This window comes from Musca autumnalis, unplaced genomic scaffold (genome assembly GCF_047663935.1).
Source record: "Musca autumnalis isolate F117 unplaced genomic scaffold, ASM4766393v1 scaffold_1, whole genome shotgun sequence".
Lineage (NCBI taxonomy): Eukaryota > Metazoa > Arthropoda > Insecta > Diptera > Muscidae > Musca > Musca autumnalis.
In genome coordinates, this window is record NW_027411644.1 from 35,410,486 (window position 1) to 35,436,058 (window position 25,573).

The 25,573-nt window shown below is 36.3% G+C and overlaps 1 protein-coding gene across 2 annotated transcripts in view; it reads right to left on the bottom strand.

The window, feature by feature from the left end:
* Window positions 1-25,573, bottom strand: part of dysf (neuronal PAS domain protein dysfusion) — a 195,155-nt gene that overhangs the window by 50,263 nt on the left and 119,319 nt on the right. For both annotated transcript variants that reach the window (XM_073972924.1, XM_073972933.1), the window contains exon 4: window positions 6,630-6,691. In XM_073972924.1, coding sequence (XP_073829025.1) covers window positions 6,630-6,691 — 62 coding nt within the window. The remainder of the gene's footprint in view (window positions 1-6,629; window positions 6,692-25,573) is intronic.

Here is a 25,573-nt window from a genome sequence, read left to right on the forward strand (position 1 = left end):
TTTTTACACCTTTCGGGAAATGTGGACTTGCCCCTGAAATATCTTTTACCGTCGTAATGGAGGTAGCGAAGGCAAATCGCTTCAACACAAATCAAAGTGATTCGAGAGCAGGTCTTAAAGTGAACTTATCCGAAATTTTGTGTGGGAGGTACCAGAAGGAGTAGACAAATATAGTCCATATTTGAACCTTATCTATGTCTGGTAGATATAATAAGATGTGCGGAGTATGGATTACATCAGTCACTCCCTTTAAGAGTTATCGTGCGCACAATTTTTCCGAACATTTTTAAACTTTTGTGAGGGAGGTACCTGAAGGAGATATATGGTTTATCTTCGAACTTAAACTATGTTTGGACAAAATATTACGAAGGCCAAATTTTGGACCGAATAGGCAGATCCGTTCGAGATTTATCTTGCGCTCCAGCCACTACACACGGTGTCATAGGGGTTTTTTGCACCTTTCAGGCTAATTGCTCAGGAAGTATGGACTTGCCCCTGATGAAACTTGTACCGTCGTATGGCGGACAGTGAATACAAGTTGCTACAACAAAAATCAAAGCAATTCGACAGCAGGTCCTAAACTGAACTTTTCCGAAATTTTGTGTGGGAGGTACCCGAAGGAGTAGACCAATTGAGTCCATATTGGAACCTCATTTAAGTCTTGTAGAAATTTCACGATGTACAAAGTATGGGCCAAATTAGTTACTCCCTTCAAGAGCTATCGTGCGCACAAAATTTCCGAACATTTTTGAACTTTTGTGGGGGAGGTACCGGAAGGAGTGGACCGATATAACCCATCTTCGAACTTAAACTAAGTTTGGGCAAATTATTACGAAAGCCAAATTTTGAGCCGAATCCGTTGATCCATTCGAGAGTTATCGTGCGCACCAGCCAGCCAGACGGACGGACATTGCTCAATGGACTTCAAATTGTCTAAAACAAAAAATTTCGTCCTAACATACTTGGGGTCTAAAACCATTATTTCGATGAGGCACATTTTGCCCGTATAAAAGTGTATATACCCTCGTTAGCATAAATGCTGAGGGTATAATAACCATTTAGGAGATTCCCAGTCAATAAAAGTCGTTTTTAGGAGCCATTCTATCAGTTGGAGGCCTATTTCTGATACCTTATATTAATAGAATACCACTTTAGAAGATCTTCTGTCTATAGCTCTTTTCAAAAGAAGACACCATTAGGAGGACTTCTATCACCTTTAGGAGCTTTTATATAATAGACTACCCCTTTGGGAGGTCTTAAATCAATAAAAGGTTCCTTAAAGAGGTTTTCTATCAATTAAAGACATTCTACTAATAGAATACTCCTTTAGAAGGCCTTCTATCCATAGAAGACCACTTTAGGAGGTCTTTTAACAAAAGAAGACCCCTTTAAGGGGGTCTTATATTAGTAGCAGACCCCATTAGGACGTTTTCTTTCTATGTATTACCCCATTAGGAGGTCATTAATCAATAGATTATACCGTTAGATGTTCTTTAATCAATAGAAGGTATATTTAGGAAGTATTCCATCAATAGAAGACCCACTCAGCACGTCTTCTATCACACGAAGACCCACTTAGGAGGTCTTCTATCAAAAGAATACCCCATAAGGTGGCCTTCTATCAATAGAAGACAGCTTTAGGAGGGTTTCCATTACTAGGATATCCCATTAGGAGGTCTTCTGTCTATAAAAGACTCCTTTCGGAGGCTTTTTATCTATACAAGATTCATAGCAGGCTTCCTAATTATATAGGCCTCCTTTCGGTTGTCTTCAATATGTAGAGGACTCTTTTCACAGTTCTTTTATATATAGAAGACTCCTTTAGGAGGACTTCTTTCTATAGACGACTCCCTTATTGGACCTTCTTTCTCTAAAAGTCTCCTTAAGGAGGTCTTCTGCCTATATAAGTCTCATTAAGGAGGTCTTCAGTCTATAGAAGTCTCCTTAATGAGGTCTTCTGTCTATGAAAGTCTCCTTTAGGAGGTTTTCTATCTATTGAAGTCTCCTTAAGGAGGTGTTCTATCTATGGTAGACTTCTTTCGGATATCTTCTATCTATAATGGACCACTTTCTTAGGCTTTCTATCTATAGAAGAATTCTTTTAAAATATGTTTTATCTCTAGTAGATTTTCTTTAGGAGTTCTGCTGTCTATAGAAGACTCCTTTATAAACAATCCTTTCGGAGGTTTTCTGTCTGTATATAAATTGTCTTATCGAAGGCGTTATATCTATAGAATACCTCACTCGGAGGTTTTCTACCTATAGAGGACTATCTTAGAAGACCCCTCTCGAAGGTCTTTTCCTATAGAAGAATATTTTAAGAGGGGTTCTTCCTATAGAAGAATGATTTAGGAGACCTTCTATCTATAGAAAACGCCTATAGTAGGTCCTCTGTCTATACAGAACTCCTTAATGAGGTCTTATGTCTGTCTATATAAATCTCTCGGAGGACTTATATCTGTAGAATACTCCTTTCGGAGAAATTCTATTTATAGAATATTACTTTAGGAGGTCTTATATCTTTAGAAGACTCTTTTAGGAGGACTTTTATCTAAAGAAGACTCCTTTAGGAGAAGAAGTCCTCCAAATAGAAGACTCTATTTGGAGGACTTCTATACATAAAATATTCCTATAGGATGTCTTTTATCTAAAGAAGCATTTTTAAGAGGTCTGCTGTCTACTTTAGGAGTCTTCTATCTATAGAATACTCCTTTCGTAGGTCTTCTGTCTTTATAAAACTTTACAAGGCTTTCTATATACATATATGTATATTATTTTAATAGAACACTTACTTACTTAGTTGGCCCATTACAGAACATTTGTTCCATAGACCGAACTAAGAAAAGATCTCCATTCCTCTCTGTTTTTCGCTTGACTTTTTGGAATACCGCGCCTTTTCATTTCTTCATGAACTTGTATGCTCCATCGAAGCTTAGGCCTGCCAATTCTGCGTGCACCGCCATGTGGCATGTATTCATACGCCTTTTTAGCGGGTTCATCATCCCTCATTCTTATGATATGGCCTAGCCAACGCAATCGTTGCATCTCGATACGTTTAACTATATTCATGTCTTTGTATAGCTTATATAGCTCGTGGTTCATACGACGCCGATATTCACCGTCAACGCAAATCGGCCCGTAGATCTTTCGAAGAATTTTCCTCTCAAACACACCAAGCACTGCCTTATCTGCTTGCGCAAGTACCCATGCTTCGGAGCCATACATTAGCACGGGTAGTATCAGCGTTTTGTATAGTGTTATTTTTGTTTGACGAGATGTGGCTTTGTTTTTAAATTGCTTACTAACAGGGTGTTTTTGTAAAAATGCTTGCCTGTCACACGAACCGTTCGTACTAAAACGTATACGTTCAAAATTTGGTTCTTGTAAAATTTTACGAACCATTCGTTTTTATCTGAAAGCTTACGTCTATTTCATAAAAGCTTTTATATTTCAGGGTTTCCATGATACTTATTTTGTGAATTTTGCATAGGCATCTGCACGTAAAATGTGTTACTTGATGGCAACCCCGATAAACAGATGACAAACAAAAAATAAGAAAAAAATGTAATCAAATTTGTCCAAAAATAATTGTGATAATATGAAGAAACGGATGTACATATACGCGTGTGCTTCTATGGAAATAAATAAAATTGCATTCCCTTCCAGTTTTCGTGTGTTTTGTGCCATTTATTACTCAAATTATTTAATTTTCATTCAAAACGATGGTTCTTTTCCATTCGTTTATTTTTGACGTATTCGTTCGTCTGATTTTGTTACGAAAACCAAAAAAAATACGAAAATAAAAAGCTTTCATTTGTTTGTCACACGAATACAAACGTCAACCGCTATGAAAACCAAATTGTGTCTTCGTTCATGAAATCGACGAACGAATGGGCAAAAACTTTTTACAAAAACACGCTGTTAAACCATAGTATCATTTGTTGGCCAATACAATTCTTCTTCTTATTTCATAACTGATGTTGTTTGTTGTGTTTATGGCAGTGCCGAGGTAGACGAAGTCTTTAACTACCTCAAAATTGTAGGTACCAACTTCCACAGTTGGTGCGAGCTCTACGGACGCTTTGCGCGTAGACACCATCAATTTGGTCTTTTCGCCGTTTACCGCCAGACCCACTTTCGCAGATTCTGCTTCGACCTTCCTAAAGGTTTCAGTTACTTTCTTTACTGATCGTCCCATGATCTCTATGTCATCAGCATATGCAAGTAACATTTGGCTATTGGTGTAAATTGTGCCATTTCTTTTGACATTTGCATCTCGTATTACCTTTTCCAGCAAAATGTTGAATAGGTCACACGAAAGGCTGTCTCCTTGTCTGAAACCTCTTTTGGTACAAAATTCTTCGGAGAGGTTCTTTCCAATTTTAACTGAGGACCTAGTATCAGTTAAAGTCATCTTACAAAGCCGGATGAGCTTTGCGGGGATACCAAATTCAGACATTGCATGGAATACCTTTGATCGGAGGGGACTGTCAAATGCTGCTTTATAATCGACAAAAAGGTGATATGTGTCGATCTGCATCTCTTGGGTCTTCTCAAGGATTTGCCGCAGGGTAAATATCTGGTCAATGGTGGACTTGCCAGTTCTAAAGCCACATTTGTATGGTCCAATTATTTCGTTGACCATTGGCTTTAGTCGTTCGCACAATATCCCTCTTATAGGCAATAGGGAGAAGACTTATGCCCCTATAGTTGGAGCATACAGTCTTATCTCCTTTCTTGTGGACGGGACATAGGATGCTCAGGTTCCAATCCTCGGGTACGCGTTCTTCCTGCCAGATGGTGCTAACTAGCTAATGCATACACCTTATCAGCGCGTCGCTCCGGTTTTAAACAGCTCGGCTGGTAAGGCATCGGCTCCTGCTGCTTTATATTCTTCAGCCGGCTGATTGCTGTTTTTACCTCATCTTGGCCGGGCGGTATGCATTCTATACCATCTTCTGGGATTGGATCTGTGGTATCATCGTCTTCGCTACTATTGGATACCAGCAGATTGGAGAAATGTTCATTCCATATCCTGAGCACGCTATCTGTATCTGTTACCAGATTACCTTGCTGGTCTCTATAGGAGGATGTGCCTGTACCAAAGCCATCTGTTTGATGTTTCACTCTTTGGTAGAATTTTCGGACTTCATTCTGGCTCCTGTACATCTCGATTTTTTTGCACTCCCGCTTTTCGATTTCTCTCTTTTTCTTGCGGAAAAGACGTTTCTCTTCTCTCCTATTCTCCAGATATCTCTCTCGTGCGCTACGCGTTGCTACTGATTGTAAAGTAGCTCTATATGCCGCATTTTTCTCTTCGGTAGCAGCACGACACTCCTGGTGGCTATCTGTTGTGTTTGCAGCCTATCGTGTTTGCAGCCTATCCAACTTCCGCGTTGTGTCTGTTCGTGCTTTATTTGCAACGTTTAGACGGGTACGTAACTTTGCTGCAACAAGGTAGTGGTCCGAATCAATGTTTGCGCCTCGGAACGATCGTACATCCAACACGCTCGATGAATGTCTTCCATCTATCACAACATTATCAATTTGATTACTTGTTCTTTGATCTGGAGACAGCCAGGTGCCCTTATGAATATCGAGATGATTAAATCTGGTACTGCTAACTACCATGTTTTTTGCAGCTGCAAAGTCTATCAGCCTCATACCATTGTCAGATGTTTCACTGTGGAGACTGAATAGAACACTCCTTTATGATTTTTTTCTATTTCCAGAAGACCCATTCAGAAGGAGTAGAGAATTCTATCTACAGAAGGGCCCTGCAGTAAGTCTTCTATCTACAGAATACCAGTTCAGGTGGTATTCTATCAACATTAAACCTCTTCAGGAAGTCTTTAAGTTACTAAAGACCGATGCAGTAGGACCTCTATCTTCACGTACCCTTCAAGAAGTCCTTTAATTACGGAAGATCCCTTCAGGCGATTATTCATCTAGAGGTCTTCTGAATAAAAAAAACCCTTGCAAGAGTAGTTATACATATGTATGGAAGAACACTTTAGGTGATCTTCTATTTACAGAGGACCTCTTCAGGAGATCCTTTATCTACAATGTGGTCAGGAGATTTTTAATTTGCAGAAAACCATTTCAGTAATTTTACAGAAGACATCTGCAAACAAATGTCTTCTGTAAAATTCTGAAATGGTTTTCTGCAAATTAAAAATCTCCTGACCACATTGTAGATAAAAGAGAGATTTTCTATCTATAGAGAACATCCTGTCAAGGTGTTCGTTCTAATGTGTAAGGTCTTTGAACACAGAAGCCCTCATTTATGTTTTTTATCCTTTAATAAGTGCTCTATCTAATGAATTAGATTCTACAGAACCTTCCTTTAGACGGATTGGTGAGTATTATTTTAGAGCGTCTTTCAACCAAAGAAGACTCTTTATGATTTGATATATTCGACTTAAGTATAATAACAAAAAGTTCTTACAATAGTCTCAGACTTTTAACGAACATGCCACTGTGCCAATTTACCATTGGTAATTCCATTTTTTTTAATTGTTGGTTTTCAAAAATTTGTTTGCATTTTTAGTTGTTCTTCGTTTTCATTTTAGGTAATAGAGGTTACAATTTGCAAGTTTCTGAAAAAAAAAATTTGCGATATGACTCACCTTTGAAAATCCTATATTTGGTGTTGGTGCTTGGTGCATGGAAATGTCATGACGTTTAAATACTGCAAAAAAGAAGAAAAGAAAAAAAATTAAACAACAAAAAATAAATATGTCAATAAATGTTGTTTATTGTTGTTGTTTTTGTTATTTGTTTTGTTGTATAGAGTAGTTATTATTAAAATACGACGGCAACATAGAAAAGCTCCAAAGTAATCGACAAAAAAAAAAAAAAACTTTTAACACATGTTAATTTTTTGTGTACAACAACATTTATAGCATTGTTATGAGATGTTGTTGTAAACCACAATAATAATAACAACAATATTAGTTCAAGTTATAAGCAATGAAACAATATTCACAATTTAATTTTATTTTATAAGCGAATTGGTAGCTATCTCTAGACAGTTTTTTTTTTGTGGAATAAAGAAGGGTATGGAGGGGGAGTATTTTTTGTGTGTTTCAATTGATTTTTATTGTTGTAGTTTTTGCACAGTTTTTATTCTGTTGACTTTGTAAATTGAGTTCGAACGACACACATTTAACCATGTTTAGTTGGTTTATAAAACATAATTCATGTTAGGGGCAACATAGAGGTGGACATTAGGATGCTGCTAGAAAAATATAATAAAATAGTGGGGCAATAAATAAGGGAAATTATTTTTCTAAAATAATTTTTTAAAAGAACTTTTTACTTAAACGGGGTCCTAAAAACTCTTTAAAAATCCACGCTTATTTTGAGCTGTGGTTGGTCCTAAAAACTCTTTAAAAATCCACGCTTATTTTGAGCTGTGGTTGGTCCTAAAAACTCTTTAAAAATCCACGCTTATTTTGAGCTGTGGTTGGTCCTAAAAACTCTTTAAAAATCCACGCTTATTTTGAGCTGTGGTTGGTCCTAAAAACTCTTTAAAAATCCACGCTTATTTTGAGCTGTGGTTGGTCCTAAAAACTCTTTAAAAATCCACGCTTATTTTGAGCTGTGGTTGGTCCTAAAAACTCTTTAAAAATCCACGCTTATTTTGAGCTGTGGTTGGTCCTAAAAAATCTTTAAAAATCCACGCTTATTTTGATCTGTGGTTGGTCCTAAAAAATCTTTAAAAATCCACGCTTATTTTGATCTGTGGTTGGTCCTAAAAAATCTTTAAAAATCCCCGCTTATTTTGATCTGTGGTTGGTCCTAAAAAATCTTTAAAAATCCACGCTTATTTTGATCTTTGGTTGGTCCTAAAAAATCTTTAAAAATCCACGCTTATTTTGATCTGTGGTTGGTCCAAAAAAAAATCTTTAAAATCCACGCTTATTTTGAGCTGTGGTTGGTCCTAAAAACTCTTTAAAAATCCACGCTTATTTTGATCTGTGGTTGGTCGTAAAAAATCTTTAAAAATCCACCCTTATTATGATCTGTGGTTGGTCCTAAAGAATCTTTAAAAATCCACGCTTATTTTGATCTTAGGTTGGTCCTAAAAACTCTTTAAAAATCCACGCTTATTTTGATCTTTGGTTGTTCCTAAAAAATCTTTAAAAATCCACGCTTATTTTGATCTTTGGTTGGTCCTAAAAAATCTTTAAAAATCCACGCTTATTTTGATCTTTGGTTGGTCCTAAAAAATCTTTAAAAATCCACGCTTATTTTGATCTTTGGTTGGTCCTAAAAAATCTTTAAAAATCCACGCTTATTTTGATCTTTGGTTGGTCCTAAAAAATCTTTAAAAATCCACGCTTATTTTGATCTTTGGTTGGTCCTAAAAAATCTTTAAAAATCCACGCTTATTTTGATCTTTGGTTGGTCCTAAAAAATCTTTAAAAATCCACGCTTATTTTGATCTTTGGTTGGTCCTAAAAAATCTTTAAAAATCCACGCTTATTTTGATCTTTGGTTGGTCCTAAAAAATCTTTAAAAATCCACGCTTATTTTGAGCTGTAGTTGGTCCTAAAAACTCTTTAAAAATCCACGCTTATTTTGAGCTGTAGTTGGTCCTAAAAACTCTTTAAAAATCCACGCTTATTTTGATCTGTGGTTGGTCCAAAAAAAAATCTTTAAAATCCACGCTTATTTTGAGCTGTGGTTGGTCCTAAAAACTCTTTAAAAATCCACGCTTATTTTGATCTGTGGTTGGTCGTAAAAAATCTTTAAAAATCCACCCTTATTATGATCTGTGGTTGGTCCTAAAGAATCTTTAAAAATCCACGCTTATTTTGATCTTAGGTTGGTCCTAAAAACTCTTTAAAAATCCACGCTTATTTTGATCTTTGGTTGTTCCTAAAAAATCTTTAAAAATCCACGCTTATTTTGATCTTTGGTTGGTCCTAAAAAATCTTTAAAAATCCACGCTTATTTTGATCTTTGGTTGGTCCTAAAAAATCTTTAAAAATCCACGCTTATTTTGATCTTTGGTTGGTCCTAAAAAATCTTTAAAAATCCACGCTTATTTTGATCTTTGGTTGGTCCTAAAAAATCTTTAAAAATCCACGCTTATTTTGATCTTTGGTTGGTCCTAAAAAATCTTTAAAAATCCACGCTTATTTTGATCTTTGGTTGGTCCTAAAAAATCTTTAAAAATCCACGCTTATTTTGATCTTTGGTTGGTCCTAAAAAATCTTTAAAAATCCACGCTTATTTTGATCTTTGGTTGGTCCTAAAAAATCTTTAAAAATCCACGCTTATTTTGAGCTGTAGTTGGTCCTAAAAACTCTTTAAAAATCCACGCTTATTTTGAGCTGTAGTTGGTCCTAAAAACTCTTTAAAAATCCACGCTTATTTTGAGCTGTAGTTGGTCCTAAAAACTCTTTAAAAATCCACGCTTATTTTGAGCTGTAGTTGGTCCTAAAAACTCTTTAAAAATCCACGCTTATTTTGAGCTGTAGTTGGTCCTAAAAACTCTTTAAAAATCCACGCTTATTTTGATCTGTGGTTGGTCCTAAAAAATCTTAAAAAATCCACGCTTATTTTGATCTGTGGTTGGTCCTAAAAAATCTTAAAAAATCCACGCTTATTTTGAGCTGTGGTTGGTCCTAAAAACTCTTTAAAAATCCACGCTTATTTTGAGCTGTGGTTGGTCCTAAAAACTCTTTAAAAATCCACGCTTATTTTGAGCTGTGGTTGGTCCTAAAAACTCTTTAAAAATCCACGCTTATTTTGAGCTGTGGTTGGTCCTAAAAACTCTTTAAAAATCCACGCTTATTTTGAGCTGTGGTTGGTCCTAAAAACTCTTTAAAAATCCACGCTTATTTTGAGCTGTGGTTGGTCCTAAAAACTCTTTAAAAATCCACGCTTATTTTGAGCTGTGGTTGGTCCTAAAAACTCTTTAAAAATCCACGCTTATTTTGAGCTGTGGTTGGTCCTAAAAACTCTTTAAAAATCCACGCTTATTTTGAGCTGTGGTTGGTCCTAAAAACTCTTTAAAAATCCACGCTTATTTTGAGCTGTGGTTGGTCCTAAAAACTCTTTAAAAATCCACGCTTATTTTGAGCTGTGGTTGGTCCTAAAAACTCTTTAAAAATCCACGCTTATTTTGAGCTGTGGTTGGTCCTAAAAACTCTTTAAAAATCCACGCTTATTTTGAGCTGTGGTTGGTCCTAAAAACTCTTTAAAAATCCACGCTTATTTTGAGCTGTGGTTGGTCCTAAAAACTCTTTAAAAATCCACGCTTATTTCGAGCTGTGGTTGGTCCTAAAAACTCTTTAAAAATCCACGCTTATTTTGAGCTGTGGTTGGTCCTAAAAACTCTTTAAAAATCCACGTTTATTTTGAGCTGTGGTTGGTCCTAAAAACTCTTTAAAAATCCACGTTTATTTTGAGCTGTGGTTGGTCCTAAAAACTCTTTAAAAATCCACGCTTATTTTGAGCTGTGGTTGGTCCTAAAAACTCTTTAAAAATCCACGCTTATTTTGAGCTGTGGTTGGTCCTAAAAACTCTTTAAAAATCCACGCTTATTTTGAGCTGTGGTTGGTCCTAAAAACTCTTTAAAAATCCACGCTTATTCTGAGCTGTGGTTGGTCCTAAAAACTCTTTAAAAATCCACGCTTATTTTGAGCTGTGGTTGGTCCTAAAAACTCTTTAAAAATCCACGCTTATTTTGAGCTGTGGTTGGTCCTAAAAACTCTTTAAAAATCCACGCTTATTTTGAGCTGTGGTTGGTCCTAAAAACTCTTTAAAAATCCACGCTTATTTTGAGCTGTGGTTGGTCCTAAAAACTCTTTAAAAATCCACGCTTATTTTGAGCTGTGGTTGGTCCTAAAAACTCTTTAAAAATCCACGCTTATTTTGAGCGGTGGTTGGTCCTAAAAACTCTTTAAAAATCCACGCTTATTTTGAGCTGTGGTTGGTCCTAAAAACTCTTTAAAAATCCACGTTTATTTTGAGCTGTGGTTGGTCCTAAAAACTCTTTAAAAATCCACGTTTATTTTGAGCTGTGGTTGGTCCTAAAAACTCTTTAAAAATCCACGCTTATTTTGAGCTGTGGTTGGTCCTAAAAACTCTTTAAAAATCCACGCTTATTTTGAGCTGTGGTTGGTCCTAAAAACTCTTTAAAAATCCACGCTTATTTTGAGCTGTGGTTGGTCCTAAAAACTCTTTAAAAATCCACGCTTATTTTGAGCTGTGGTTGGTCCTAAAAACTCTTTAAAAATCCACGCTTATTTTGAGCGGTGGTTGGTCCTAAAAACTCTTTAAAAATCCACGCTTATTTTGAGCTGTGGTTGGTCCTAAAAACTCTTTAAAAATCCACGTTTATTTTGAGCTGTGGTTGGTCCTAAAAACTCTTTAAAAATCCACGTTTATTTTGAGCTGTGGTTGGTCCTAAAAACTCTTTAAAAATCCACGCTTATTTTGAGCTGTGGTTGGTCCTAAAACCTCTTTAAAAATCCACGCTTATTTTGAGCTGTGGTTGGTCCTAAAAACTCTTTAAAAATCCACGCTTATTTTGAGCTGTGGTTGGTCCTAAAAACTCTTTAAAAATCCACGCTTATTTTGAGCTGTGGTTGGTCCTAAAAACTCTTTAAAAATCCACGCTTATTTCGAGCTGTGGTTGGTCCTAAAAACTCTTTAAAAATCCACGCTTATTTTGAGCTGTGGTTGGTCCTAAAAACTCTTTAAAAATCCACGCTTATTTTGAGCTGTGGTTGGTCCTAAAAACTCTTTAAAAATCCACGCTTATTTCGAGCTGTGGTTGGTCCTAAAAACTCTTTAAAAATCCACGCTTATTTTGAGCTGTGGTTGGTCCTAAAAACTCTTTAAAAATCCACGCTTATTTTGAGCTGTGGTTGGTCCTAAAAACTCTTTAAAAATCCACGCTTATTTCGAGCTGTGGTTGGTCCTAAAAACTCTTTAAAAATCCACGCTTATTTTGAGCTGTGGTTGGTCCTAAAAACTCTTTAAAAATCCACGCTTATTTTGAGCTGTGGTTGGTCCTAAAAACTCTTTAAAAATCCACGCTTATTTCGAGCTGTGGTTGGTCCTAAAAACTCTTTAAAAATCCACGCTTATTTTGAGCTGTGGTTGGTCCTAAAAACTCTTTAAAAATCCACGCTTATTTTGAGCTGTGGTTGGTCCTAAAAACTCTTTAAAAATCCACGCTTATTTCGAGCTGTGGTTGGTCCTAAAAACTCTTTAAAAATCCACGCTTATTTTGAGCTGTGGTTGGTCCTAAAAACTCTTTAAAAATCCACGCTTATTTTGAGCTGTGGTTGGTCCTAAAAACTCTTTAAAAATCCACGCTTATATTGAGCTGTGGTTGGTCCTAAAAACTCTTTAAAAATCCACGCTTATTTTGAGCTGTGGTTGGTCCTAAAAACTCTTTAAAAATCCACGCTTATTTTGAGCTGTGGTTGGTCCTAAAAACTCTTTAAAAATCCACGTTTATTTTGAGCTGTGGTTGGTCCTAAAAACTCTTTAAAAATCCACGTTTATTTTGAGCTGTGGTTGGTCCTCAAAACTCTTTAAAAATCCACGCTTATTTTGAGCTGTGGTTGGTCCTAAAAACTCTTTAAAAATCCACGCTTATTTTGAGCTGTGGTTGGTCCTAAAAACTCTTTAAAAATCCACGCTTATTTTGAGCTGTGGTTGGTCCTAAAAACTCTTTAAAAATCCACGCTTATTTTGAGCTGTGGTTGGTCCTAAAAACTCTTTAAAAATCCACGCTTATTTTGAGCTGTGGTTGGTCCTAAAAACTCTTTAAAAATCCACGCTTATTTTGAGCTGTGGTTGGTCCTAAAAACTCTTTAAAAATCCACGCTTATTTTGAGCTGTGGTTGGTCCTAAAAACTCTTTAAAAATCCACGCTTATTTTGAGCGGTGGTTGGTCCTAAAAACTCTTTAAAAATCCACGCTTATTTTGAGCTGTGGTTGGTCCTAAAAACTCTTTAAAAATCCACGTTTATTTTGAGCTGTGGTTGGTCCTAAAAACTCTTTAAAAATCCACGTTTATTTTGAGCTGTGGTTGGTCCTAAAAACTCTTTAAAAATCCACGCTTATTTTGAGCTGTGGTTGGTCCTAAAAACTCTTTAAAAATCCACGCTTATTTTGAGGTGTGGTTGGTCCTAAAAACTCTTTAAAAATCCACGCTTATTTTGAGCTGTGGTTGGTCCTAAAAACTCTTTAAAAATCCACGCTTATTTTGAGCTGTGGTTGGTCCTAAAAACTCTTTAAAAATCCACGCTTATTTTGAGCGGTGGTTGGTCCTAAAAACTCTTTAAAAATCCACGCTTATTTTGAGCTGTGGTTGGTCCTAAAAACTCTTTAAAAATCCACGTTTATTTTGAGCTGTGGTTGGTCCTAAAAACTCTTTAAAAATCCACGTTTATTTTGAGCTGTGGTTGGTCCGAAAAACTCTTTAAAAATCCACGCTTATTTTGAGCTGTGGTTGGTCCTAAAAACTCTTTAAAAATCCACGCTTATTTTGAGCTGTGGTTGGTCCTAAAAACTCTTTAAAAATCCACGCTTATTTTGAGCTGTGGTTGGTCCTAAAAACTCTTTAAAAATCCACGCTTATTTTGAGCTGTGGTTGGTCCTAAAAACTCTTTAAAAATCCACGCTTATTTTGAGCTGTGGTTGGTCCTAAAAACTCTTTAAAAATCCACGCTTATTTTGAGCTGTGGTTGGTCCTAAAAACTCTTTAAAAATCCACGCTTATTTTGAGCTGTGGTTGGTCCTAAAAACTCTTTAAAAATCCACGCTTATTTTGAGCTGTGGTTGGTCCTAAAAACTCTTTAAAAATCCACGCTTATTTTGAGCTGTGGTTGGTCCTAAAAACTCTTTAAAAATCCACGCTTATTTTGATCTGTGATTGGTCCTAAAAAAAATCTTTAAAAATCCACGCTTATTTTGATCTGTGGTTGGTCCAAAAAAATCTTTAAAAATCCACGCTTATTTTGAGCGTTGGTTGGTCCAAAAAAATCTTTAAAAATCCACGCTTATTTTGAGCGTTGGTTGGTCCTAAAAACTCTTTAAAAATCCACGCTTATTTTGAGCTGTGGTTGGTCCTCAAAACTCTTTAAAAATCCACGCTTATTTTGAGCTGTGGTTGGTCCTAAAAACTCTTTAAAAATCCACGCTTATTTTGAGCTGTGGTTGGTCCTAAAAACTCTTTAAAAATCCACGCTTATTTTGAGCTGTGGTTGGTCCTAAAAACTCTTTAAAAATCCACGCTTATTTTGAGCTGTGGTTGGTCCTAAAAACTCTTTAAAAATCCACGCTTATTTTGAGCTGTGGTTGGTCCTAAAAACTCTTTAAAAATCCACGCTTATTTTGAGCTGTGGTTGGTCCTAAAAACTCTTTAAAAATCCACGCTTATTTTGAGCTGTGGTTGGTCCTAAAAACTCTTTAAAAATCCACGCTTATTTTGAGCTGTGGTTGGTCCTAAAAACTCTTTAAAAATCCACGCTTATTTTGAGCTGTGGTTGGTCCTAAAAACTCTTTAAAAATTCACGCTTATTTTGAGCTGTGGTTGGTCCTAAAAACTCTTTAAAAATCCACGCTTATTTTGAGCTGTGGTTGGTCCTAAAAACTCTTTAAAAATCCACGCTTATTTTGAGCTGTGGTTGGTCCTAAAAACTCTTTAAAAATCCACGCTTATTTTGAGCTGTGGTTGGTCCTAAAAACTCTTTAAAAATCCACGCTTATTTTGAGCTGTGGTTGGTCCTAAAAACTCTTTAAAAATCCACGCTTATTTTGAGCTGTGGTTGGTCCTAAAAACTCTTTAAAAATCCACGCTTATTTTGAGCTGTGGTTGGTCCTAAAAACTCTTTAAAAATCCACGCTTATTTTGAGCTGTGGTTGGTCCTAAAAACTCTTTAAAAATCCACGCTTATTTTGAGCTGTGGTTGGTCCTAAAAACTCTTTAAAAATCCACGCTTATTTTGAGCTGTGGTTGGTCCTAAAAACTCTTTAAAAATCCACGCTTATTTTGAGCTGTGGTTGGTCCTAAAAACTCTTTAAAAATCCACGCTTTTTTTGAGCTGTGGTTGGTCCTAAAAACTCTTTAAAAATCCACGCTTTTTTTGAGCTGTGGTTGGTCCTAAAAACTCTTTAAAAATCCACGCTTATTTTGAGCTGTGGTTGGTCCTAAAAACTCTTTAAAAATCCACGCTTATTTTGAGCTGTGGTTGGTCCTAAAAACTCTAAAAATCCACGCTTATTTTGATCTGTGATTGGTCCTAAAAAAAATCTTTAAAAATCCACGCTTATTTTGATCTGTGGTTGGTCCTAAAAACTCTTTAAAAATCCACGCTTATTTTGATCTGTGGTTGGTCCTAAAAACTCTTTAAAAATCCACGCTTATTTTGATCTGTGGTTGGTCCTAAAAAATCTTTAAAAATCCATGCTTATTTTGATCTGTGGTTGGTCCTAAAAAATCTTTAAAAATCCACGCTTATTTTGATCTGTGGTTGGTCCTAAAAAATTTTTAAAAATCCACGCTTATTTTGATCTGTGGTTGGTCCTAAAAAATTTTTAAAAATCCACGCTTATTTTGATCTGTAGTTGGTCCTAAAAAATCTTTAAAAATCCACGCTTATGTTGATCTGTGGTTGGCCCAAAAAATCTTTAAAAATCCACGCTTATTTTGATCTGTGGTTGGTCCTAAAAAATCTTTAAAAATCCCCGCCTATTTTGATCTGTGGTTCGTCCTAAAAAATCTTTAAAAATCCACGCTTATTTTGATCTGTGGTTGGTCCTAAAAAATCTTTAAAAATCCACACTTATTTTGGTTTGTGGATTATTGCTGATTTTTTTTAAATTAAAGCATCCCAATATTTCAATACTGTGCTCTAAGTTTTTTTTTTTTTTTTTGGTTTGTCAAAACTCTAAATGGCCTCATTGTCAATGTGGGAGAACATTGTTGTTGTTGGTTTTTTCTTTCTGTTAATATTTCATTAGCCATGCGGCGACCAGAGAACACACTCTGTCAAGTGTCCATACCTCCTTTCGGTTTCGGAACAACAAGTAATACCGCCGGTTGGTTCACAAGTAAAAAAATATTCATGTCAATTGGTAAAATGTCAAAGTCCCAATATGATATAGTAGAAGCAAAAACAAGCCTCACAAAAATAGGTAGGGGTCTCCACAACAACAACAATAGCAAAGACAGAAAAAAAACAATATTTATTACAACAATATCAATTGCAAATAAAATGTTTTGCTAATAATATTCTTTTGGTCATGGAGCTATGATCTGACTCTGGTGCACATAACTGGCAGCCATGCTGTCCGTCTTAGCTTAGGCTGCCAGCTCATAAATACTAGCCACACAGCTGACACTCGCAAAAATATTGCACTGACATCAGTTGGATGCTGTGTTGTTGGTGCTGATGCTGGTGGCGATGCTGATGCCAATGCCGCCGACGGTATGAATTGAAACAAGTGTTTGTTTCAAATTGAAATGGTCATGGAATCAGTCTATGGAGATATTTATTTTATTTATGTACGTGAAAATATCTACAATTGTTATAAACATTTAACAAAATGCTCATTGAATGTAGTTATTTAATGGAGGAGGACGAGGGGGTGGGAGTACAAATTATTATCAAAACATTTTATTTATTATGGCTGTTGAATAAAGGGTGAGTTGAGGAGTTGCTTTAGGCGACTGTGTGATGAGCTAAAACACAATAAGCGTGGATTTTTTAAGACATTTTAGGAGGATCCAGAGAATGTAAAAAATTAGAATTATTAAAGATGTTCCAGTAAGGCCCACAGATAAAGGTATTTTAAATGGATTTCTGATAGACCCGCAGGGAATAATAACGGGACAGCAAACGGGAATTGTTGAAGATTTTTAGGGAACCTTATAGAAGACAATTGCTGCCAGCGTAGTATAGTGGTTTCCAAGCCCGCCATGTATACAGGGAGTCGACAGTTCGAGCCTGTAATAACGAGTTTTTCAACGGCATAAGTATTTCAGTCATTTAAAGCTTCTCTCTAGAAGTGTTCGGCATGCCGCTTGGACTTGACGCTCAGAAAGAGACACCATGTTATTAAAATAGAAATAAAGATCTCTAATGTTCCTGGAATGACTGGTTATTTACCAAGAAAGATACTATCATAAGAAGATCATTTTAACAGGTGTTCTAATTTAACGACACACCCGTATCTATAGAAGATCTGTTAACAAATATTCTACCTAAAAAGGACCCCATTAGGCAGTCTTCTATCTAAAGAAGACTATATAAGAAGACTTCATCATAAACAAAACCTCCTAGGAAGTAGTTTATCATTAGAAGGTATCTTTAGTGGACAAATATATACCAAAGACAGCCCTTCATTAGGTCATCTGTCTAAAAAAGACCCCTCTAAATGGTCTTCCTTTATCTAATAAAGTCACACTTGCGATGTTTTCCAACTAAAGATGATCCCTTTAAAGTGTATCTATTTATAAGGTCTTCTACTTAAAGAAGACATCTGCGAAACAACTTCTAGGTGTAGAAGACCCCAATAAGAGACCTTTGTATATAGAGGATCACATATAGTTTTTCTTTGTATATAAGGCAACTTAAACCGTTCTTCTATATACAGGAGAATATTCCCACAGGTCTTCTTTATACAAAAGATCCCTTCAGTAGGTCTTGTATCTACGAAAGAGCACTTCAGGAGGTATGACAACCCCTTTGAGACGTCTTTTATCTACAAAGGATCCTTTCAAAAGATCGTATATTTTCTGAAGAATAGATTGGAAAAATTCAAAGCCTATAAATACCTATTACAGGAAATGCAACAGCATGGAAAGGTATCAACCCATCAACACAAGGCCGACCCTTAACCATAAAGCTGACATAAAACTAGACATGAGATTTACTGTGAGATTGTGGTAAGTCAGAGTCCAAAAGCACTGTGAATGCTGTCCTAGAGCTGCCAAACTATCGATAATCCGATTATCGTTTTGGTTGTAATTTGTAAAAAATATATACATAGATTTGCTCACCGAAACATATTAGTGGAATATCTGTCACGAATTATTTAAAAAATAATTGCTTTGGAGTCCGATATATCATTGATTTCTATTTTCCAAAAATTGGATAGAACAATAATTTGATCTAAAAAATAATGTTTCTCGGTAGTGGCATGACGATACTTATTCCGTATCAATGAGTGCAGTTGGATCCGGATGTCGTGCATAATACTGCATCACTTATGGAAAAGTTTTTCATAGAAAGCTCTTTAGAGGGCTTTTATCGTTTGAATGTGATTCAGAGCTTTTCTATAGAGATAGTTTATATACAGAAATCTCTTAGAAGACTCTTAAGTCTTCTTTACAATGAAAATCCTACAGAGGTTACCCATGCATTGAAGACCCTACAAAATATCCATCAGAGGAGAACCTTCTATACACGGACGACTACTTAAATACGTAAAAGACCCTTTGGAGGTTTTCTATACATTAAAGACCCATTGTTATACACAGACAACTCTTCAGAGAATTTCTATATATTGTATACACTTCAGAGGTTTACAGTATACAGCAGATGCTTAAGACTTCTTTACATAGAAGACCCTATTCATTAAAACCCTTCACTCGACTTCTCTATACAAAGGACGCTTTAGAGGTTTTATATACATTGAAGAACCTTCAGTGGTCTTCTATACACCAGAGACCCTTCAGAGGTATTCTATACACCTAAGATTTATTCTACACACCGAAGACTAATTTGAGGTCATTTGTACGTCGAATAACCTTCAGAAGACCCTTCCGAGGTCTTCAAAACACAAAAGAAGACCATTTAGATGTTACCTAGACATTGAAGATACTTCAGAGGTGTACAGAGGAAACTTAAGACGTTCAGAAGACTTGGTAAAGGTCTTCTAGAAATAGAAGAACCGTCAGAGGTCTTCTAGAAATAGAAGACTATTCAGAGGTCTTCTAGAAATAGAAGACTTTTCAGAGGTCTTATACACATAGAGGACCCTTTAGAGGAATTGGATACTCTTTTGAGGGTTTCTAGGCGTAGGCAGTCCTTTAGAGAACCCTTCACAGGTCTTCTCTACACAGAAGACCCTTTAGAGGTGTAGAAGGTGCTTTACAGGTCTTCTAGACAAAGGTCTTCTAAAAATAGATGACTCTTTAAGTGTTTTTAAAAATAAAAGACATTTCAGAAGACTTTTATACAGGGAAGATCCTTTAGACGCATAGTAGACTCTTTGGAGTTCCCCATATAGATCTTCTAAACATAAAAATCTTTCAGGCGCCAACTATACACAGAAGACCATATAAGGTTTTTCATATATAAAGAATATCCTTTATATCAACTGAAAACTTTTGTAATCCGAAGACCCTTCAGATTTCTTCTTTACTCAGAAGGCCTTAGTGGGTTTCCTTGTGCACAAAAGTTTAGATATCGTCTAAGCATAGAAGACCCTTCAGAGATCTTATATAGTCCGAAGACCCTTAGAGGTTTTCATTACATGGAAGTCCCCTCAAGCTGCTCCTATACATTGCAGACCATTTAAAGGTCTTCAATACATAGAAGATCCTTCGGTGGTTCTTTAGAGACCTTTAAGACCTTTGAGGGCCCTTTAAGACCTTTGGGGGTTCTTAAGATGTCTTTTGTACACGGAAGCCCCTTGTTATATTGAATACCCTGTAGAGGTTTCTACGGAACTTTCAGGTTCCATTGTTTAAGAAGTTTATTTTTAAACCTTTAATAAAAGTATAAGAAGTAGTAGGCCGATTATGTCCATCTGCGAAGAGGATATAAGTTTGAAATTATTATTGCGAAATTTAGACGGCACCATATGCTAATTCAGGTGACTCTTATCGTAACACCCAAGCAAGTACTGCAACGGAAGAATACACTGGAAAAATATTCGACTCCTCATATAGATGGTACACTGATGACATGAGAAGCACCCTGTTGTAGTTCTCGGAATGACGTTCTGATAGGCTTGAATATTATTCCATCGCGTTGCACTTATGTTCGCGAAAACCACACTGGCGCCGCATAGCTTATCACAGACCGACCTATCGTGTTATATGCGAACGATAAGGTCCTTAGTATACACCCCAATTTGTACGGGCTAGGGACTTTTCGCAGATAATCGAATTTAACCTCTAGAAACTTGGGGTTGTGGGAATTCATCTTCTTACCATCGACATAAACATTCAACTCTGTAGACAATTCATGTTGTAAAGAGGGTGGACGTAGACTTAGTGCCGTATATTTGCAGGTTTCTATAGAGCATTTCGAAGTCAAAAATTCAAAGCAACTGAACTTGTGTGAACATATTTTGAAATTTTGTGTTGAAATACCCGAAGATGTGGACGGCTATAGTCAATATTCCATGTGAGGAAAAAGATTACGATATATTTTTTATCTTTAGTTATGAGGTAGGTACGGGAAGCTGTGGCTAATACTTTGGGTCAAAAAACATTATTTCTATGAGGCACATTTCTGATCGTACGCCTACAAGCTGAGGGTATAAACATTTTATCCTTTGCGGCAGAAGTACCCCAAAGAATGTACAGGTCAAGTCCATCTTCGCACTTGGTCTAAGTGTGGAGGAAATATTACGAAGTGGAAAGTTTAGACTGAATTGGTGTTTCCCTTCCATTGTTATCGTTCGTAACTGCCGGCCAGACAAATTGTCTGTAACGGATTTCGCCCAATCAAAATTGCGGTATAAACCATTATTTCGATTATGACTAAGAGGATGAAATGAGTGATGTGGTACAACTTGGTCCTAGTATGCTAATGATCTACTGTTTCCGATTTTTGTTTTCGGGAAAGAATTAGAAATGAATCATAAGAGTTAGGATGTTGATCTCAAAGTATGGGTACGAGGGGCACTAGAAAACTATCTGGCGTACTCAGGGCAGTTTGATATACGACCATGTGTTGGGTTGTTTACAGTGGCTTGATGGAGACACCACCAAAAAATGGATTTTGAACGTTTTTAGAGCATATTCTGGCGACGAAAATCGTTGGTCACGTCTTTATACCCTCAGCATATATAGTTTTACTCATATAGTTTAAGTTCGAAGATAAGCCATATCGGCCCAATCCTTCTGGTACCTCCCGCATAAAAGTTCAAAAATATTCGGAAAAATTGTGCGCACGATAACTCTTGAATTGAGTGACCGATTTGGTCCATACTTTACACATCCTAATATATCTACGAATTGGATCAGGTCCGAATATGGACTATATCTGTCCACTCCTTCGGGTACCTTCCACACAATATTTCGGATAAGTTCACTTTAAGACACTTTGATTTTTGTTGAAGCAACATGCGTTCGCTGTCTCCATTACGGCGGTCAAATTTTTTCAGGGGCAAGACCATACTTCTTGAGAAACAGCGAAAGTTGTAAAAAACCCTACGGCACCAAATATAGTGGCTGGAGTGCACGGTAACTCTCGAAGCTTTGAGCTTTTATCCTAGTCCATATTTTTGTCGAGAAGTTCATACGCCCAAAATTCGGAAAACCCCCTAAACACAAAAGTTTTCGAGAAGAAAATAATTTCAATTGACACAGGCTGAGGGTATATCTCTGCCGGCAAAGCCGACTGATACTTTTTTACTTGTTTTTTCTTGATGTGCTGGAATCAAATGAAGTTATTGGATCCCCAGTCAGGGCTGTACGGCGCAAGACCCATCAATTCCACGTTCTGTCCGGTCGAGCAGGCACTGGTTTGAATCGCTGTGTGAGAGCTCGCCTTCTCATGGTGCAGAACGATTGGTCTTCTCTTGTTCGTTTTTCGAATTTCTCAGGAGACTTTAGGCAAACAAATTGAAGTATAACACTCAGAATTAACCATCCTACATTTCTCAAACCGTATAGTCGCCACACGGTCAGTTTCAGCCGAAGAAACAAGCGACCATTTGCTTCGAAGGCCTTCATTCACGAACAACTTTCGTTGGATTTGGCTCGCTTTCGAAGACCCAAACGGTCGATTCCTGTTTCGTTTCGGGCTCCTAAGCATATATCCCATATTCGTCGTCTGTTGCGATCTTAATAATGTAGTTTGAAGCACCGCGATTGTTTTTATTCACAATTTCTTTGCACCAATCCACAAAAGCCTTTTTTGAGCGATTGACCAATTTTACTGGATATAGCGAGAAAAGTCCAATTTTGCGGCCAGGTGTTCATGCAATATCAAATGTTAGTTGGTGAAAGAAATATCCAAGGTTGCCTCTATCTCACGGTATATAACATGGTGATCTTCCATTATCCGTTCACGCACGGCTTTATTTTTTTGTGGCGCAACGTCCGATTTTGGACGACCCTCATGATCTTCGTTTTTTGGGGAGTGTCGGCACCGATTGAATTCATTAAACCAGTTTTTTATAGTGCTATAGGATGGTCCTTTATCGACATACAAAGATTTAATTTGATCGATGAAGTCTTGCCGTGATTATCCGTGTCGAAAGTTGTGACAAATTATCGGACTAAAATGTTACCAAGTAAATTCCATTTTTTTTTTGCAAAGTGATTTTTTGAAGTCGCTGTAAACAACCCAACACATGGTCGAATGTCAAACTGTCCTGAGTATGGTTAGGCTAAAAACTGTCAAACTTTCCAAAAAAAAAGAGTCAAATGACGCATGGCGACACTGCGTGTTGCCTACACCAGATAGTTTTCTAGTTCCCCTCGTGCTATACCTGTGCATAGATGGCTGAAATACTTAGTGTTTCAGCGATGTAAAACTTCTTTACAAATGGTATCTTAAGACAATTTGGCGATAAAAAGTTGGTTCCATGTCATTGACCTAAAATAAATTGGGGTACACTCATTGATATGAGAGAAGTCCCCCTTGTTCCTTGGGGTATGTTTGTGTGAACAAATATATATTTGTACATTTATTTTAAAAATTTCTAAGATGTCACCTTAAATCAGCGACGACCACACTGGAAGAAAAAAAACGCCTCTCTAACATATGTCCCAAACATATTTTGCAGTAAACATATATTTGTTTTCAATCAGTCCCAAACATAACATACGTTGGGTCCTGCAAATATATGTTTGGGTGCAAACTAATACAAACCCAAAAGCCACAAAAAAAAACAAACACATGCTCCAGTGGGTGCTTTCTGAGAGCAAGGGAGCGTAAATTTCAATGTGGTTTATTGAAAGGCACAGAAAAAAGCAAAAGCAACAACAGACACAAACAAATAAAATTGAGATATGTTACAAAATGTTGCAAACATATATTTGTTTGGACACAAACAAGTTATTTTATGTTTGCCTTTTTATTAAGGCGAAGGTCATTTATAGTGAATTTTTATTTACTTAATTAATTATCTTTCGAGTTGAGCTTTCATGACCTAAGAGATATGTACATTGGAAAATTAGGAGTCTACCGAAGTCCCACGCATCCAACCATTACGCTGTTTGGATCCAAACATATTTCTAACATACATATATTTTTCTGCGTGTAGAAATACAACCAAAACGAAAGTATGTGTGAATGTTTGAGTGAAAAAACAACCACCAAATGATGTTTGTTGTTTGTTTTTATTCACGAACAGTGTAGGTGAGGGAGAAAGGCAAATGCAAAGACAACTCAGTGGGATTGCTGAGTATACTGCATTTGCAAAGAAGAGCATCCCTGCCTAAAATGGTGAACACATGGCTTTATGAAACAATAGCTGCAATCTGATTCGTGTAGGGCATCAATTTAAGCTTATTGTCTGTTATTTATAAAGACGTCATATGTTTTAATTTATGGAAGAACAGATATTTGCGGTTTGCGTAATTTATTGAAAATGTCAGATGCAATATTTTACGTTTTCCTATATTATGTCAGTTTTTTGATGAGATAATAAATTATAAGTAACAAAAAATAGGGATTTATTCACAAGTAAAGCGAGCGGTTAGCTTTTGTAAAATATAGGTTTTATGTTAGGAGATTCTATAGTTATCAGCGAGTGATTCCATGAAGGTCTCACAATTGTATTTAAGAGAAACCTTCAGTGTCGTTATATTTTATATTTTTATATTTTTAAAACATTATCGTAATCTTAATTATTTCCAAATATACCTGATTAAAAATAATTTCAACTAATTTTAAGTGCTGGCGGATTAACTAAATATAAGAGAATCTTGCATTTACGGTACCGTAAAGACATGAGCACCAATGGTCTACATACATACAAATATTCTCATCCCAGAAGAGACAAATAATACTTCTCTCACAACGCTCACTTTTTCTCCATATTCTACTTCAAAACAACTCTCATGACTATAACTCAGATGACTATATCAGATTCAATCTATTTTTAGGGACACTTTGAGTTTTGAAATATATTTTTGTAATTTGATTCCTTTCTGACCCTATTTTCAAGATTTAAAAATGATTATTCAGTTATGAACACTTATGTTACAAAAATGTGTGAAATATCGGAGAAACACATGTTTTAGCCTGCCCAAAACATTTGCAACTCCGTATGTATGTATATCTATTTGTTCAATTTTTACGAGTTTATTGTATTGATTGGCATCAGATTGTTTTTAGTCAGAAGAAGGGGGCAAAAAGCTTTTATGAGGAGTACATTTTATCCCACCTATGATTACTTTTGACAGACATGTATGCCGAAAACAAGAAAAGAAAAATGTAAATTATGACCAGAAAAGCTTTGCTAAAATGGTAATTTTTGAAAATTGTGAATCCAACGAAGTCCAAAAATAAAGATAGGAACATCACGATATCTAAAACAAAGGTGGATACCGCTTAAAAAGAACTAAAATAGCTATAAGATGGGACGGAGGTGTAAGCACAACAACATATCCTGCAGGAGATGATCAAATAATTTTTAATAATTATTAAGCAGATCTCTAAAAGGTCATCAACAGAAGTTAAAAAAATACGTGACACCATTAAATCTATACAAACCCCTCCGATACATACCAAGGATACCGGTACACAAAAATAGGCAAATTTTGGGAAAAATGGAATTTATCATAGAAATTTTGCAAAAAAAAATGTGTGCTATTGTTTCTAGAGTAGTAAAACCGACTACTTCTCATCGATTTAAATCAATATTTAAGTTATATGACTTGAAACAAGTAAAAAAAGTATCAGTCGACTTTGCCGACAGAAATATACCTCAGCCTATGTGAATTGAAACGTTCATCTTTGTGGCCCTTTCAATTTTGTGGCCCTTTTTGGACATTTGAACTTTCCAACAAAAATGTGGATTAGCATTAAAGTTCAAAGTGTTGCGGAGCAGGTACTTAAAGGAATGGACCGACATAGTCCATTATGGAAGTGGGCCTTATTTCGTGGGTCATCGTATAACTTTTGGACCAGTATGTTAAGAAGCATCGACTTGTCCACGGAAAACATATTATCGCTGTAATCAGGGCCACAACGAACGGCTGCGGTCTACTTCGAACAGACTCTAAACTACTCGTACACTCAGACACAAATGTTGAACTTTTGTGGGGAAGGTACCCTAAAGAGAGGACCGATATGGGCCATTTTAGAAGTTAAACTAAATTTGGACAAAATATTAGGATATC